The sequence below is a fragment of the Sceloporus occidentalis genome, unplaced genomic scaffold, assembly GCF_023333645.1.
Source record: "Sceloporus occidentalis isolate IW3139 unplaced genomic scaffold, rSceOcc1.0.p SCAF_41, whole genome shotgun sequence".
Lineage (NCBI taxonomy): Eukaryota > Metazoa > Chordata > Lepidosauria > Squamata > Phrynosomatidae > Sceloporus > Sceloporus occidentalis.
Genome location: NW_028317021.1, coordinates 6,790,367 through 6,807,344, shown reverse-complemented (window position 1 = coordinate 6,807,344; position 16,978 = coordinate 6,790,367). Strand labels below are relative to the sequence as shown.

The window sequence follows — 16,978 nt, the reverse complement described above, 5'->3', positions numbered from 1 at the left end:
CCTAGATTGTACGTCGTAGGCAGGTTTACTCTTATCTATTTATTGTTTGTATGTACAGCGCTGTGCAAATCTACAGCGCTAAATAAATATAAATAAATAAATAAATACAGGCCTTTCCCCATTCCAAACTGAAACACACCAGAAGCCTGCAGCTTGGATTTCTTCACATTAAAAATTGAGTCTCCTTTCCTCTTCTCTTAACACCATAGCTTGCAAGTCTGCATCAGAAACTAAGGTGATATCCCATGCTGTCCGCCAGCCTGTTTTTCTCCGCAGCATGTCCGCACCCTCGGACCTTGAAATGATTGCCAATGAGGATCTGGAATTCACTAGGTCAAGCCAAAGGTATACCAGTCTTAAGGTTATAGCCTGTTGTAGCCAACCTCTGGGTAGGTAGTGGGTGCTATAGCAACATCTCTTTCCCTCTCCCCTCCCCAGGCGACGCCATGTTACTAGTCACAGAAGTAGCTCCTTTACTCTTCTCCAGTCTCTGACTATTGAGGACAGCCGAGATAAGCCCACCTACAGTGTTTTACTGGGGCAACTGTTTGCTTTCATTGGGACCAATCCTGACCAAGCAGTAAGTCATGCCAATTCCAAGGTTACACTCTGTGTGTGTGCATGGGTTGCAAAAAACAACAACATTTCTTGTAGTGCAGTATAACAGAAAACTGATACACATAATACAATAAGGTACCACACAGAAAGCAATGCAAACTAGTAAGCTATGAGAAGACACCTGACTCTATGTAAAGTATTACAGAAGATGCTAGGATACCTGGGTAAATTGTCTGCCCCACAAAACTTGCAAAGGAGCACCAGCCTGTTTGTTGAGGGGAGGGTGTTCCATATACAAGGTCCTCTCTTCAGCCACAATGTGATTTTCTCAGTGGCTGGAGATCCAAGATTGAAGGGTTTGGGTAGACTGATGCTGTAGAACGTCTGAGTACAAGACAGTCTTGTGGTCCTAAATATCCTAGTTTCAAAGTTGAGCTTCCTAGCTAAACAGGGATTTGTAGCCATATTCCATCCATCTCATGGTGTGCGACACCCCACTTTTTACTAGTAAAGAAGAACCAGCGCCCTTCAAGGAATAGGCTATGTTCTTGAGGGACGGGGCCATCTCATCCCAGATCAGTTTGTCAAACAAGAAAGAGTGTTGGTACTCCAGCAGGGAAGCCATAAGACTCATCCATGTCTTTCTCACAGGTATCGAGCAGCAGTTTCCTGTTGGCTGCTCAGACCCGTTGGCGCCGTGGGAACACTAGAAAACAGGCCCTGGTACATATGAGGGAGCTCCTGACAGCGGCTGTTCGCGTTGGAGGTGTGACGCATCTTGTGGGCCCTGTCACAATGGTACTTCAAGGAGGCCCAAGGTCAGCACCTCTCTGTTGAATTCCAAGCTGTTTGGAATGGGGAGAGTACCCTTATGCGCCATCAGCATTGTTTGCAGATGTGATTCCTTTGAGTCAATTCTTGATACGTCAGAAGTACAAACTTACCCTGAGTTTATATCCGTGTAACTGACGTGGCTTCTGTGCAATTCGTCTTTTTGGTGAGACACAATAAATTTTCTTTGGAAAGATATTTCATCCAGCCTGCCTCTACCCCAGCTTATAGCTCCTAGGCTTTCTTGTGGAGAAGCCATGAGTGGATCCTCCACCTATGTAAGTCAAGAATGTTAACGCCCCAGTGATTCTCTTCCTCTTCCATTCCCTTCCATAGTTTTCCTGGCTCAGATTGGATTTTATCTTGCCCTTTCACATTTATCTTGCTGCAAGCAGTTGTTCCCTCTGGGGAAAAAAACCCTCTCTCCCTGCCTCTCCTATGTAACTCACTTTTGAACCCTTCCTCCCATTTCTCTGAGGAATTTCAATTAGCTTCTTCGTGAAAACCTTTTGTGTTATTGAGCTCAATTGTTTAAACTTCCCACAGAATTGAAGAGCTCACTTGTGGTGGGATGGTGGAACAAGTGCAAGAAGCCTTTGGGGAGACCATGACTTCGGTGGTGGCGCTCTGCGCTCGCTATCCCATCGCATGTGCAAATAGCATTGGCCTGTTGTGCACTATCCCATATACCAGGTAAGCACATCCTCCCAAGAGCAGGCAGGGCATCTGTTTGCTGCAGATTCTGTTATACCAGGGGTAGGCAACCTTTTTGAGCTGGGGGCCGGGTTGCTGTCCCTCAGACAACTGGGGGGGCCAAAGCCAAAAAATAAGTAATTAAATAATTTTTTTAAAATTTAAATAAATAAACCGGGACAAACGTAGGACAAAATTTTCAAATGGAGGACACTTTTTTTTAAAAGGAGGACACGCGAAAAAATTTGCTATTTTTTTTAACAAATGTTAATATAAATGCATGTTTCTGAGGCTTCTATAGACAATTGCCCCCCTTTGCCCCCACTTGCCTGCTGCTTGCTCCCCTTGCCTGCCACTTGCCCCCCAAAGGCCCCGCGCAAGAGGTCCTGCCGCCGATTGCCGCCGGCGCGGGACCTTTGACCTCTCACGCAAGGGCGCGGAGCCAAAGGCTGCTCGCACGAGAGGTCCTGCCGCCAGCGCACGAGAGGCCCCGTGCCGGCAGCAATCGGCAGCAGGACCAGGCTGGGGCCGGTCCCAAGGCCTCACCAGCCCGGATCCGGCCTGCGGGCCAGGGGTTGCCGACCCCTGTGTTATACTGTATAAGTTATTGTTTCCCAAAGGGAAGCTTTCAAGCAATTTAGACTATTTGATATGGAGTTTATCCAATTCCCTTGTCCTGTGTTTTCTGGTTAGACTGTCACTGACATTCTTGAGTTAGTATGGAGGCTACAGGACTATATACAGTATATTGAATGCCACATAGAACCACAGTTGTTTATCTGTTTCTATATAATTGTAGAAGAGCAATGCTTCAGCACTACTGAAAAGTCATGTATGGAGAGGGCCAACCTCATTCTGCTGATTGAGATGGCTGTTGTTATCCTGCAATTTTCATCCAGTTCAACTCAAAATTCAACTGTGGATCATGCAGCATTTAGTCTTTGTAATCATAGCTTGACAATTGATCTCAGTATTCAGAATCTAATTAGAAGAATGAAAGTAATCGAGTGAGAGATACTGTCACTTTATGCAGAGCAGCAAAGTAGAAAATTAAATATTAAGATACTGTACATATTTTGTACAGTGAGAGTCAGCGTGATGTAGTGATGTGAGTGTTGGACTGAGACTCCAGGAGACCCGGGTCTGAATCCCATATTGGGAAGCATAAACTTACTCTTATACACACACACATACACACACCACTATTGTTGTTTGTGTTTCTGGTCAGGAGTGAAGAAAAGTGCCTGGTGCGAAGTGGCCTGGTCCAGCTGATGGATCGGTTGTGTAGTTTAAGCAGCCAGGCTGAATCCAGCTCTAATGAGAAACAGACCAAGAAGCAGAAAGTGGCGACCATGGCTTGGGCCGCATTCCAAGTGCTAGCCAACCGTTGTGTCGAATGGGAAAAAGAGGAAGGTAGGTGGAATGATGGCATGCCTGGTGCTGTCTGGGTGGCAAATGGTAGTCTGGTAGAGAGAGGGAAACTTTGAAGTGAATTGAGTTGTTCATGGGCACTCTTTGTCTAAAGCCCTGGAGTGTTGTTTAATTTCATAAATGTATAATTGAAGAATGAGAAGCCAAGAATGAGTGGCACTCCAACTTTTCCATTTAGGATAAGTTCTTCCTCCCTCCATGGTGGGGCCTGTATGCCTGGGGGGTGTCTTTTGTTAGGGACTGGGAGTAGCCAGCTCTGAGCAAAGACTTCTGTTGGGGAGGAGGTGCCAAAGGAAGGGGCAAAAGCCACCATCTTGAAGGGAAATTCGTTTTTTCCCCTGTGGTAGTGATGTCATATATTGGTGCCTGTTCTGTTATCTGGAACAAGTGCCTCATGTACTGCATTCTGGTACCCAAGTGTTCATTATTACAGCTGGGCTTTCTCCCCAGAGTGCCAATTTCACCATTGCTTTTATGATGTTGAAATGGCATAGCATTGAATATGTTGGCTTTTGCCCTAGACACAGGCTTGCAGCGTACACCAACAGAGCTAAGCCAAGGCATTCTGAGGTTGAGTATTCCTCCTTCTATAAATACACCTAATATGAGTCCTTACGGTTCAAACTTTTAATTTTAAGAAAGCACGTTGAAAACACTTTGTTCTTTTATTTTACTCTTTGTAACCTCCAACTCCAAATCTTACCTTGATAGTGATTAAATGGCTTCTGACTGCCCTGCAGTTATTCTCCCAGCAAGCACCATTCCTCTTGCCTTCTCTCTGCAGGTGGGTCCACAGAGGCTGTCCATTCTGGTCTGGCGCGTCAGGTCTCCAGTCTCCTGACCAACCACCTGGCACGTGCCACAGAGTGCTGCGGCAACCAGGCAGCTGGCAATGATGCCTTGCAAGATGTCCTCAGTCTTCTAAATGACTTGTCAAGGTACAGGCTGGTTATGGAAGTAGAAAAGGGTCATTTAGCCCAAAAGAAAATTGAAACATCAACAACAAAATCTGGTAAACCTGGTTTGGCCGGGACATACTAAAAACAAATGGTTGTCATTCATAACCGCCTCCTAGACCCCTTATTTATAGCCTCTCTGCTGTCCAGTTTAGGAAAAACATTGGGCATTTCTGGCTGGCCTGGACCTCGGGATAGATAAAATGTCTCGTCGCTGCCTGACTTTGTGTCTAAGTCAGTACTTTTCACAATTGCATTTTATATATGGAAATTGGTGTTCCATTTTTATTATTGTAAGCCCGCCTCGATCCATAGGGAGAGGCGGGAAATATAAATAAACTTATTATTATTATTACTATTATTATTATTAAAGCTATTGGTTTGTCTTTTTCCAGGAGTCACATTGGCAAAGCAATACTGAGCCAGCCAGCCTGTGTGTCCAAACTTCTCTCCTTGCTCTTGGACCAGCGTCCCTCTCCAAAGCTAGTCCTTATCATCCTTCAACTCTGTCGTGCTGCTCTGCCCCTCATGAGTGTCGAGGATTGTGGGAATGTGGAATTGCCTCCCTGGAGTTACTCTGTGCCCTCCCTGAACAGCGAGCAGGATGACCCTAGTGACCCAGCTTCCAAAATTGCTTCCCTGCTTTTAGCAAAACTGGCAGATTATGTAGTACCAGGTAAGGCATGCAGTTGGTTGTTGTTGTTGTTGTTAACATAATGTGGGTTAGTAATTATGTTCAGCTATCATCTTGGCAACATAAGCAAGGAATTCGCTATGATAATTCAGGAAGTATTATGCTTTCATGAGCTACTTTTTTATAACAGTTTGGAAGCTTCAGCAGATTTACAGCTTGCCTTTGGAGAAGGCTGAGTCATTAGGCGTATGTTGCATTGGTTACTCAGTGCCTGCCCTGGACCTGGTCTCCAAAGCCCTCAGTGGCCTGGGCCTAGCCAACCTAAGGTCACCTGTGTCCCTGTTGTGTCCTGACCTTTTAAAAATCAAGTGGGAATACCGTCTTTGATTTCTTATATATGCACCAAAGACCTTACTGGCATTCAGAGAGGTTTTTTGGTAGCTGCCTTTCAAGTCTTGAATTCCTTTCCTCTGGACACTATGCACTTCAAGAATCTTGAGTGCATAAGATCCATTCAGGCTGCAAATGGGATGAACCATTTGCAGTGCTCTCAGAAAGAGAAAACCAAGAAATAAAAGGAAGAAGTTCGTAGTCCGTTTTTTGCTATTCTAGTTTTTTTGCTTGCAGGCTGCATATATAATGGAAAGCTTTCAAAACAAATATCCCCATCTGTTTTATAAAGTGGTCCTATTAGTACACATCTTGCTGTATTTACAGACTGAGCCACGATAACCACCAGAAGTGGTATCAGACACTTCTAGTCAGATTGATTTTGGGTGCTTCGGAATACTTTAGGATAGAGTAAGAAATGGTCTCATTTTATTCATTTTGAATTTTTGTGATTACACATAATCCATCCTATAACTTGTTATAAGTCAAGCTAGTAATCAAATTAATTTTGTAATGTCTAACAGTGCACTTAAAAGTATTTCTCAGTGCTTATTTTCCTTCACTAATAGGATGCCAGACAGTTCTTTCTCCGACGGCTTCTGAGCCTGATACCTCACTGACAAAAGCCAGTCCAAAAAGTTCCCTTAAAGGAGACAAAGATCCAGGGGAAGAGAGTGAAGCTGTGGATGGTAAACTTTCCATCTTTATTCATAAGCGGGAAGATCAGTCCTCTCATGAGGTCCTTCAGCCACTGCTAAGGTAACTTGACCTCGGTGAAATGCAATTTAAAAGTCTGTATGCCAGAGCCACATTTATGCTATGTTTTATCCTCCCTATTGCAGTAGCTCCGAAGGTCGGCCATTTCGCCTTGGAACAGGAGCTAATATGGAGAAGGTGGTGAAGATGGATCGAGACATGACAAAAGTAAGGGTCCAATAAATGAGGGCTTAATGCTTGTCTCAAAGACTCAAAATAATAACCCTAATTTTCTCCTGTTGAGAAAATCTCTTATTTAATCAGTACTTTATATTTAGTTTGCAGAACCAAAAGAGGAGATGCTAGTGGCAATTAACATTAGGGGCCATTGTGTTGGCTGGCGCATGCAGAATGCAGAGTGAGTTACAGAAATGCTGTGTCTTCCTCAGAGTGGCTGTTGCGAGGTGATCACAGAAGAGGCAGCGGCAGCTTTACGCAAAGCCACCAAGTGGGCACAGTCTGGGCTGATTGTGAGCGTGGGGCCACCAGTAGAAACAGCCAGTCCGGAGAGTACCAGCGGCCTGTCAACTGGGGACAAGAAGAAGACAGCCCAAACCTCAATTTGCAGGGAACGAAATTCAGAACTCGCCAGGTAGGAAACCTCTGTGGAAGTCCTGATAGTATTCCTAATCTTTCATTCATAGCTTGGAAAAGTTACTGTTTTGGACTACAACTTCCAAAATAGCCCAGCCTCCATGGCTAGTCAAAAATTTGGTTTTACTATTGGCATGCTGGAACTAGCTTGCCAGTGCTCATCTATATAGAATCTCCTTTTTGTAATAACTTAACCACCATATTCCTGATCTCTGTCTTTCCACAGAACTGACCCTGTGCGGCCGTTCATCAGTGGCCATGTCGCAAACAGCATGGCAGCAGAGGTGATAGCTTTGCTTCACAGCCTGCTCATGGCACCGGAATCCAACGCAGCTCAAATCTGGACAACCACAGCTGAAAAAGTAAGCCAGGGAAAGAGCCTTAGTCCCATGACTGTGAGCCCGCACGTATGCAGGAAAATGGCAGAGTTGTGTCTGTTTAGAAGAACCACAGGCCAAAAACTGAACCTGGACATCTTTAACAAGCGTCAAAAATGATACTGTTATGCTGTCAGCGAAAAGAAGTGAAGGAAGAGATTGATGATATTTTCAACTTGCAGCATATATCTTGCAGTATATGCTTACTCACTAATAGAAATGATCCTGTTCATTGACAGAACCCATGGGGGAAAGTGTAGAAAGACAGCTCCTTTGCTCTTTCTAGCTGCTTCTGTCTCAGTGTTGCACTTCTGAATACATATGTGTGACTGCTGAAAGTCTCAAACTGGTATTAGTATATAGAAAAAAATGAAAAAGTCTGTGTAATGTAATGGATGACACATAGCTGTTTATATCCTGCTGGACCTTTTTGTTCTGTTCGAATTTGATTTTAAAGTGCTACCATCGTCCCCATGGTCTTGAACTAAAAACAAAGTAAAAGGTTATCAAAGTCCATCTCCAGGTTTAGTGAATGCTGGGCTGCACATCCATAGACTCTAGCCAGGCTCCCCTGCACTTTCCTAACCTATATATCTGTGCCATTATTTCCTTAGGTCCTGTCTCGTGCTCTAATGTATATCCCACAGCTGGGAAAATATGCCGAGAGCATTCTGGAGAATGGTAGTAGTAGCGGCAGGAAATTGGCCAAGCTTCAGAGGATTGCGCGCCAGGCGGTGGCAGCTCTGTGCGCTCTTGGCGGCTTCAAAGAGACCATCAAAATTGGCTCTGAAGTGCAGGTGACCAGCTATGCTTCAACTTTTCCCCCTTGTTCTTCAAACTGATGGCAAGCCTTGGGTTTGAAGTTAGAATAAGTTATCATTTGCACAATGGCTTTTCTATGCCCCTCTCTCTCATGTATGAGGTTTTTTACTGTATCCTTAGGCTTGAATGATGTATATAGCCCTGGATAAATCTTAACTTCCTTGATAAATGTCTTCTTTCTTTCTTTCTTTCTTTCTTTCTTTCTTTCTTTTTTTCTTTCTTTCTTTTTTTCTAGGTTTTGGGTAGGGGAATTGCAGGAAGTATTGGAGTGGTGGCATCTATTAATGAACAGGAAGGTATAGCAACGGTCAAATTTCCACCCACCAGTATAGACTGTAGAAAGAGCACCCAAGCATCAGACACTTTAACTATTCCATTATCTAGGCTCTGTGTCCCAAGATCAGAGGTAAGGTCATTTTAAAATCCAACTATGGGTATCATAGTGAATGGTTAAAGTTGAGAGACCATTTAAATTATGATTTAAATTGTCAAAGGAGCCAGTTGGCTTGTTTTTCTAAAGTGATACGAGGTGGTCTGAGTGTTTTGTGAAAAAAGGCAGTTTGAAATCCCCTTGGGAGTAATGCATAATGTAACTCACAGAGAGCTTGAGGCTACCATACCTATTACTACTTGGCTTGTAACTGTGAATGCAGTGTGTATTGTGATAATGTAAAAATGAGTCTATATAACTCCAGGTAATTCCCTCATTTCCTAGAAACTAACGACTTGAATTTAACTTTTTACCGTGCCCCCTCCACCACCATCAGGCATTGCCTCTCCATAAACTGTCCATTACTGAGAAGGTAGTACAGGCAGTCCAGTCCATGTTGCTTCCTCAGGAGGGGAGTCTTTCTATTCATACCTCACTTCCTGCAACAGGAGATGGCTCAACCCCAGTAATGGCAGTCGTCCGACTCCTGGCTGAAATTCGAACCAGGTGAGTGATCCGGGTTCCAGCAGGATTGAAGAGGTGGTGAGGAGGCTCCAAGGAGGGCTGGGGGCTTGCTAGGTGGGTCGGTGTGGCACCTCAAGAACACACTTGACTTGTGGTGAAAAATGGGAATAAAAGTCGGTTGCTGCTGTTTGCCCATGTGGGGTGGTGGTGGCAGGGGAGCCAGTTTAGATGAGGAGGTTTGGCTTGTGGCGTACAGGGGGAAGAAAGGGGAGTGTGCTCAGATGGAGTACACCCTCCTGTTCCCCGTGCCTCAGCTGTGTAGGTTGAATAGTCTCCCTAGTGTTTCCCCTCTTCACTGGTCAGCAAGTGAAGAACTGCAAGCAAAGCATTTGGGAGGCCTGAAAAACTCCTTTCACCATGGTTTAGTAGTTTCACTGTGCATTTGCTAAGTCACTTCAGACCATGGGTTCCTATATTCTGTTTTGCATCTTTGATCAAGTATTCACCTGGGAAATTTAACCATGGTGAGGGAAAACAAGGGCCTAAGATACAATAAAAGATTAGCATAGGATACAATAATCTGGCTTTGGATTGCAATGGTTGGTTTTCAGAGGCTGTTTCTAAGTATGCTCTGCCGGAAAGGCTGGGCAAATGTTCTAGAAAGACATTATTCCTGGCTTTTCTTTGAGAGACCTGAACAGCAACTCAAACCAATTGGCTCCCTCATAGGCAGGAATGCCCCTTCCTAGATGTTTGTCTTCTCATAAAGTGCAGTCTGCGTAACTGCCTGTGTTTTGAGGGGGAATTTCACTGTTTGTCCCCCTTTTGTCTCCTCTTCCCTCCCTTACTCCCAAGAGCATGCCTGGTGATGGCACAGTTACTGGAGGACAGTTCCTTCTGTGAAGAGTTCATTCAGCAGTGTCCAGCTGCTGTGGAAGTCCTGAACCTTGTGGCCCAGGAATGCAGCCCTGGTAGGAGCTCAGTCTTCTTTTGTGCTGCTAATGTTGTAGTGAGCTTAGTCAGTAGTTCAGCATAAGAAGACTTTGGTGTGCTGGATAGCATGGGAGGGTTAGGCAAATGCCCACTCCACTTGCAAGCTGACTGGGTTACTCAGGCAAGGTCTATTTTACACTCTTTGGCATAACAGCTCTCTTGTGAAGAGCAAGTGGGATGGGAGAACAATGGAGACCATCCTAAGCTCCTTGAAGGATGAAAATGAAATGGATAAGCAGTTGAAGCTGCATGTGACAGCTTGATCTCATAAGTCAGCAAACACTTTTGCACATTCTAGAATGGAAGCACTTGTGATGTTTAGCTGGTGCTGAAATGTTAAAATACATACTTAGTGATGTTTATAGCACCCCTGAGATCCGAAGCTTTGACAGGCACATCACTGTTGGCCTTATTTATAATCTTGTAGGAGAGCGGCTCCTTGTTGTAGAAGTGCAGTGTGAAAGGCTAAGGATGCTGTACCGTGACAGTGCACGCCCTCCACCTCCACCGCTGCAGGCAGACAGAAGGCAGGTAAATATATAAAGAGAAGCCTAGCTTGCCTCCTCCTTGAACTGCTCTTGTGCTTGAGGATGGCAGGTGTCCAAGCCATTGCAACCTTAAATCTCCCACATTACCTATCTCTGTTCAAGACCATCTTCTACTGAGTGTGCAGTTCTAGTTTACCCAATGCAGTTATATATAATTAAATGCAGACCCGTCTCCTCTTGGTGCAGCCCAAGGAAATTACCTGGAGCCCTTCTAGAGTCTTCCCACCTGTGCGAGCCTGCATGTTCTCCTCACATCTTACAGCTGTGACCTTCCTTGCGGATCCCAGTGCTGGCGGAGGGCTGCCCCGTGGCACCTTTATTTATGCCACCTCTCCAGTTCCAGTACAGGTAAGAGCTCCTGAGTGGTATGCCCATAATCATTGTGGTGTGTACCTAGATATTTCTTTCTGAATTGCATCTTTTCGTCTTGGTTACTCTGTGTATGTGTGACTGTGATGTTTACATTTCAAGGCACCATCTTTCTATTGGGAGATTGAGATTGTGTCCTATGGAGATACAGATGACGACACTGGACCAATTGTCTCATTTGGCTTTGCCACGGAAGCAGAAAAGCGTGATGGAGCATGGACCAACCCTGTGGGCACCTGCCTCTTTCACAAGTAGGTTGCACATGTATCTGTTTGAAACTGGAGCCTTGTATCACTGTTTGCTGCATGACAACTGAGGCACCTCAAGAACAGGCAACATTTATTTCTGTTACAAGCGTCCCAAAGTGAGGCACACTGGCTAATAAGGCAAGTGTTAGTAATACCTGTTGTGCTGGTAGAGTAATAAGTCTTTGAGTTGCACAGAACTTTTCTCCAGTTCCTTCAATGAAAATCTTCTCTTGATGATGATGATTAACCATCCCTGTGTATAGTGTTTTGCAAAGTTTAAGAGGATAGTGCCCTGCCCCAGGGAGCTTCCAATCTAAAATTTGACAATAGAGAGACCACGGAGAATGGGAAGAGAAATGTGAGAAAGTTAAATGTGGGAGGAATGTTTTCTTTTTATTTCAGGGACATTTTCTTAAAAGCTTAGGACAGCCATGGGTGAAAGCCGTTACCTGCAGCCCAGCTGGGGGGAAAAGGAATTTTAACATTTTTTCTATGATAAACACATACACACAGACACACAGACACACACACACACACACACAGAAGAAGACCCCTGCATGAAGAGTTCTGTGCAACCCGAAGGCTTGCTTGTCTAATCTTCCCAATGCATTGAGAGCAAGGAAGGGGTCATCCAAACCCATTTTTGTATATTGTCTTTTTCAATTGTCTAGTGCATTTTCAGCTTTGGCAAATATGTTAAGATTTCTGAATTTCACTATGGTAACAGGTGACTAATTGTTTGCAGGTTTGCTGTAGCTTAGGTTTAGTTGCTAATCCTCCAAATGTCTAGCAAAAGATTAGAGGTGAACAATTAATTTCCCCAGTTAATATATTGCCTCTTTCTTCCTGTGGTTTTAGCAATGGACGCGCTGTTCATTACAATGGTTCCAGTTTGCTGCAGTGGAAGAGTGTGCGACTAGATGTGACCCTTTCTCCTGGTATGTCTGATGGGGCTGGACTGAACCTGCAAGCATATTTTTATGCCAGCTACATTTGGAGGGTCAGAAAGAGACATTGCTTTTCTCTATACTTGGCCTTTCTTCCAGGTGATGTTGCAGGGATCGGTTGGGAAAGGTCAGACGGCACCCCACCTGCTCCAGGGCAACCAGCGAAAGGCAGAGTGTATTTTACCTACTGTGGACAGCGGCTGGGACCATATCTGGAAGATGTGTCTGGGGGAATGTGGCCAGTTGTGCATATCCAGAAGAAGGCAGGTTAAATTCCATCATTTTCCCTTAGCCATAGTTTCCCAGAGCTCAGCCCCAGGTCCTGTTTTTAATTCCAGGCCTTGAGAGTGTTAAGCAAAACTTAATGGTAATTTCCTTTTTGACAATAATTGTGGTATATTGGAGGCCACAATATTCTTTATGTTAAATACTGAAATTCAGAAAAGTTCCTCACAGGCCAAACAGAGGGTTATATATATACAGAGAGCAGCAAAGAGTATAAAGCTGTAGCAGTACACAAGATGTGACCCCCCCCTCCCCTTCTGCTCATTTGTGCTTCTTCCAGAACACTAAAGTCCGAGCCAATTTTGGGTCCCGCCAGTTTGCCTATGCGGAAGGCCAAGCTCATCGAAATGCTGCCGACCTCTGTGTCGACCTCGCTGAAGAAATCAGTGCCAACTTTGAAGTGCTGCCTTTTGCCATGGCTTCCGATAGTGACAATGATGCTGGCACCAGCACGGCTTCTGACCCTGGGACTCACGGGCCTCCTTGCAGGATTGCAGCTGTGGCCACAGCGCAGCAACGTAAAGCCTTCCCTATATAACCTTCAAGCCCTTCCCCACCCCAGGATTAAAGGGGGGTGGAAGTAACACTACATAAATAGTCAGCGGGGAGTCCCATGTTTGGAACTTTGGGGGTTAGGGACAAAGGGAGTAGCTTTACTACTATTTCTCTATTATTCTTAATTTGCTAAGGACTTAAAAACATATCTGTTACATCCTTCATCACTCTAAGAGGCAAGCTATTACACTTTTGCAAATGTAGATTTGAAATGCAGGATGCGTCAACACTGCAGAGACGAGTTGACCAAACTGTCATGACCACCCTTGTTTCCAAGGGATTGTAGAGTTATTTAATAGCCTCTGCTTTTCCTCTCAAAAAATGTGTCAGGCTGTTCACCTCAGCACACTTTGTCAAGTTACATTCATAGGGCACTACAAATTTCTTCACATAGCTCACCCCCTTTCCCTTCTGTTGCAGAATATGATAGCGACACCTCTTGCCATTATAAGATGGAACTTAGCTATGAAAACTTCATCACGTCAGGCCCAGATCCTCACCCTCCTCCCATTGCAGATGATGAAAGTGATGATGATGACGATGATGACATTCCACGGGTGAGCATGACGGTCACCTGTATGCTTACCAGTTTGTACATCATTTACAGATTGATCTAGCTAATTGTTACTTTGGCAGAAAAAATGGAGAGCTCCTATGCAGGCCTGTCATGCGACATGTCCCTATCTATGTAGTTGTCTTTCATATGGATCTTTCCTTGACAGCATCACACAGTTGCATTCTACCCAGCCTCACACTGTATTGAAAACAAAGCAACAAATGTACCAGTTTTTCTCAGATCAAATTGAAATCTCCAATAGTTGAGGTGGGAGGAGGCTGTGATCAGGATGCCTGCTTCCGCTGGCATTCTGTCTTCCCAATTCCCATCTCTGACAAGATGGGAATCCCTGTCGTCAGGAATCTTACAAGCTAGATTCCATCACTTCCTCGGTTGTGTTTAACACTGCCTTTTTTCCTCTGTTTGTTTTTAACCCTCTTACAGATACCCTCACTGCCCCAATCAAGAAACAATACTTTCCCCTCCTCTTTTTGACACTTTACCCCTCTTTCCAGGGTGCACTCAATGGGAGGTCAAATACAAACATATAGATATGCCAGTTTCCCACACTGTTGTTTGTATTCCTTTTTGAAGAAATAATTTGAATTGCACTGAAGTCTTAATTTTCAAAATTCAAGCGAATTGTGTGTGTGTAGTGTGATGTCGAGGTGGGGAGAAGTAAAGCATCCATTTTACATTCAGCTGTTCTCAGACTCCAGCTTAAAAGACCACTGTGGAGTGACAGCTTTTCAGACTAGAATCTATCCAGTAGATACTACTTGGCTAGCTGGATTTTTGGATTTTCTAGATCTTATGTGAAGATGTTTGCTCCTCTTTGCAGGAAGACCACTATGCCTTGCTTGTTAAAGCCTGGGAGACCAAAGTCTTCCCTACAATTAGAAGACGGTTCCGCAATGAAGCAGAGAGGAAGTCTGGTTTGGATCAGATTAAAGGAGCCTTACAGCTAGGTATGATGCCTGTCAAAGAAGTTTCTCCTGTGAACTGAACACCAGTTTGTAGTCCTGGCCTTGTTAATACCTGAACTGAGAAACATTGCTCTTGGGCTAGTTCCTTTGTTTTATTGTGTGTTTGTGAAAATCTTGTGCATCAACCAGTCATTCTGGCATGTATCAATCGCTTTGATTAGCTGTTGTCTGCAAAGTCACTCTACCCAGTTCTCCAGACTGATAGCCTCTGTCTTCCTGCCTAATTCTTGGCTGCTCTGATTTCAGGCATGGTGGATATAGCCCGTCAAACAGTGGAATTCCTCTATGAGGAAAATGGGGGCATCCCCCGAGACCTCTACCTTCCCACAATTGAAGATATTAAAGATGAAGCCAATAAGTTCACTATTGATAAAGTTCGGAAAGGTATGCCTCTTGCTTTGCCATGAGATGGTGGATTTGGTGGGAGGCTTGGAGTTTCAGCTTCTCCTTGAAATGGGTTAAGGGTAGCTTCCTGATTTCCCATTGGATTATTATAAATGAAATTTAGCTCCTGTTGAGAAGCAGGCAAAACTATGCTGAGGGAGAGTTGTGGGGAAGAGGGCTTCAAAGGCCCGTTCAGACACACAAGTCACCACTTTGAGACTGCAGTCATGGAGTGCTGCAGATGGCCTTGCGTAGACCATCTAAGCCAAAGTATCTAGCTGCCAGGGCAGCTTCTCATCAGAGTGAAGACAGAGCCCCAGCTTCTCCTCCCTGTCCTCCCCTCAGCCCATGCTTTTGCTCCATGAGCAGAAGAAGATGGCAAGGAAACTTGATAGCCACAGCCAAGTTGCTGGTGTTGCATACCCTGGATGGGGAGAGTCGTGGGTTCTGATATATTCTGTCCGACATTAGTCAGACTTCAATGCAGTTATCCTTGGAAGTGGGAAGTCAGTTTAAGAAGGCACAGCTGTTTCTTGTCTGTGATCCATGGTCAGATAAGGCCACCTTTCTCTTGGCTCCAGGTCTCACTGTGGTCACCCGCTGCCCAGATAGCAACAACGTGGTCGCCAATACTGTGGGAACAGCCCTGCCTAAATTTGCCATCCGTGGGATGCTGAAGACTTTTGGGCTCCATGGCGTCGTTCTAGATGTTGATTCGGCAAGTTACAGCTATGTTTCAGCTTGGAGGAGAAGTTGAGAGTTTGGCCTACTGTCTGTCATGAAGCCTCCAGAATTCTCCAGTGACAGCTTTGTCTCTGATTTCAGGTGAATGAGCTTGTCCAAGTGGAGACTTACCTCAGAAGTGAAGGGGTCTTGGTAAGATATTGGTACCCAATTGATATGCTGGAGCGACCACCTGCTGGCTATAGGAGAACTGCGACAAATGGGCTGGTTTCCTTGGACAATTCAAACATTCAGATTCACAGGTATGTAGGGATGAAACCAGTCAGGTGGTACCTGTGAACATATTGAAATGACTCCTTTTACCTCCCAGTTCAACATTGTAAGCCCTATATAATAGTAATAAGTATTTGTCTTAGGCAGTCTATTCTTAGTAGTTAGATTTTAAGAAAATGTTGTCAGTTTAATGCTCATAACATCAGCTTAATGCTGGCTTCAACAAACTGGTGCCCTCCAGATGTGTTGAACTACAACCCTCATCATCCCCAGCCAGGAGGACCACTGATGGAGTTTAGGAAGGCTGATTTAACCTATTTTATAATCCTAAATTTTCTTATTGTTCAAATTACAGATGAACAATTGAATGTAAATGTGAAAATGTCTTTTACATGCCTTGAAATGTGTAATTTCTTTCTCTCTCCTTTGACAGAGAACTTTTGCGATGTGAAGCTGCACTTGCTAGGTTGTACTGCCGCATGGCCCTACTCAACATTTTTGCCCCTAGATCTCCTCACATGTTTACACGCCTGTTTCACATCCCTGCCATCCGGGACATCACTCTGGAACATCTCCAGTTGCTTTCCAATCAGCTTCTAGCACCACCTCTTCCTGGTAAAAAGGGACTTTTAAAAACAAACCTGTTCCAAAATGTGTAATATAACAGGTGTAACCATATCCATAGTGTGTGCTTGCATGAGAGAGCTTTCAAAAATGAATCTCAGAATATACTAGCCAGCATGAGCACAGGGAGATTCTGGGAATTGTACTCCAGAAAAGTCACTTTTCGAAGCTTGTGTGTGTGTGTGTGTGTGTGTGTGTGTGTGTGTGTGTGTGTGTGTGTGTTTGATGGGGGATGAGTAAGCAACTGCTGAGCTTTAGTAATGAATGTGAGAGCTGCTTGCCCCTGTTGTGTGATAGGGAAAAAGAAAGTGGGCTTCCAGAAATGAGTGAGATGAACTGTTTGTCTTCTGCCTTTGTTTCCCCCCCCTGAAACAACAAGATGGAACCATCAGTTCCAGCTCCATTCTCCTGGCCCAATCCCTCCAGCACTGCATCCATTCCCAGAACTGCTCAGCCACAGACCTCTTCTACCAAGGCAATTCCCAGACTATCCAGGAGTGGCTCACGGTTGCCATTGCTCGGACCCTGCATCAGGGAGAAGAGAGCCTGATTGAACTGACCAAGCAAATCTGCTCCTTCCTGCAGGCAA

At 44.7% G+C, this 16,978-nt stretch overlaps 1 protein-coding gene across 5 annotated transcripts in view; it reads left to right on the top strand.

Moving 5' to 3' along the window:
- The window catches only part of HECTD4 (HECT domain E3 ubiquitin protein ligase 4), an 80,601-nt gene that overhangs the window by 46,096 nt on the left and 17,527 nt on the right, over positions 1–16,978 (top strand). For 3 of the 5 annotated variants that reach the window (XM_089490039.1, XM_089490038.1, XM_089490037.1), the window contains exons 30-57: positions 210–345; positions 439–580; positions 1,210–1,376; positions 1,936–2,082; positions 3,311–3,495; positions 4,298–4,451; positions 4,865–5,145; positions 6,063–6,252; positions 6,336–6,417; positions 6,639–6,841; positions 7,070–7,205; positions 7,835–8,017; positions 8,278–8,448; positions 8,810–8,979; positions 9,793–9,908; positions 10,358–10,461; positions 10,644–10,826; positions 10,950–11,098; positions 11,954–12,033; positions 12,142–12,305; positions 12,608–12,845; positions 13,303–13,439; positions 14,280–14,406; positions 14,671–14,808; positions 15,390–15,526; positions 15,634–15,794; positions 16,199–16,380; positions 16,769–16,974. In XM_089490039.1, the coding sequence (XP_089346165.1) occupies positions 210–345; positions 439–580; positions 1,210–1,376; positions 1,936–2,082; positions 3,311–3,495; positions 4,298–4,451; positions 4,865–5,145; positions 6,063–6,252; positions 6,336–6,417; positions 6,639–6,841; positions 7,070–7,205; positions 7,835–8,017; positions 8,278–8,448; positions 8,810–8,979; positions 9,793–9,908; positions 10,358–10,461; positions 10,644–10,826; positions 10,950–11,098; positions 11,954–12,033; positions 12,142–12,305; positions 12,608–12,845; positions 13,303–13,439; positions 14,280–14,406; positions 14,671–14,808; positions 15,390–15,526; positions 15,634–15,794; positions 16,199–16,380; positions 16,769–16,974 (4,469 nt within the window). The remainder of the gene's footprint in view (positions 1–209; positions 346–438; positions 581–1,209; positions 1,377–1,935; positions 2,083–3,310; positions 3,496–4,297; positions 4,452–4,864; positions 5,146–6,062; positions 6,253–6,335; positions 6,418–6,638; positions 6,842–7,069; positions 7,206–7,834; positions 8,018–8,277; positions 8,449–8,809; positions 8,980–9,792; positions 9,909–10,357; positions 10,462–10,643; positions 10,827–10,949; positions 11,099–11,953; positions 12,034–12,141; positions 12,306–12,607; positions 12,846–13,302; positions 13,440–14,279; positions 14,407–14,670; positions 14,809–15,389; positions 15,527–15,633; positions 15,795–16,198; positions 16,381–16,768; positions 16,975–16,978) is intronic. The other 2 variants (XM_089490041.1, XM_089490040.1) reach the window with 1 other exon arrangement.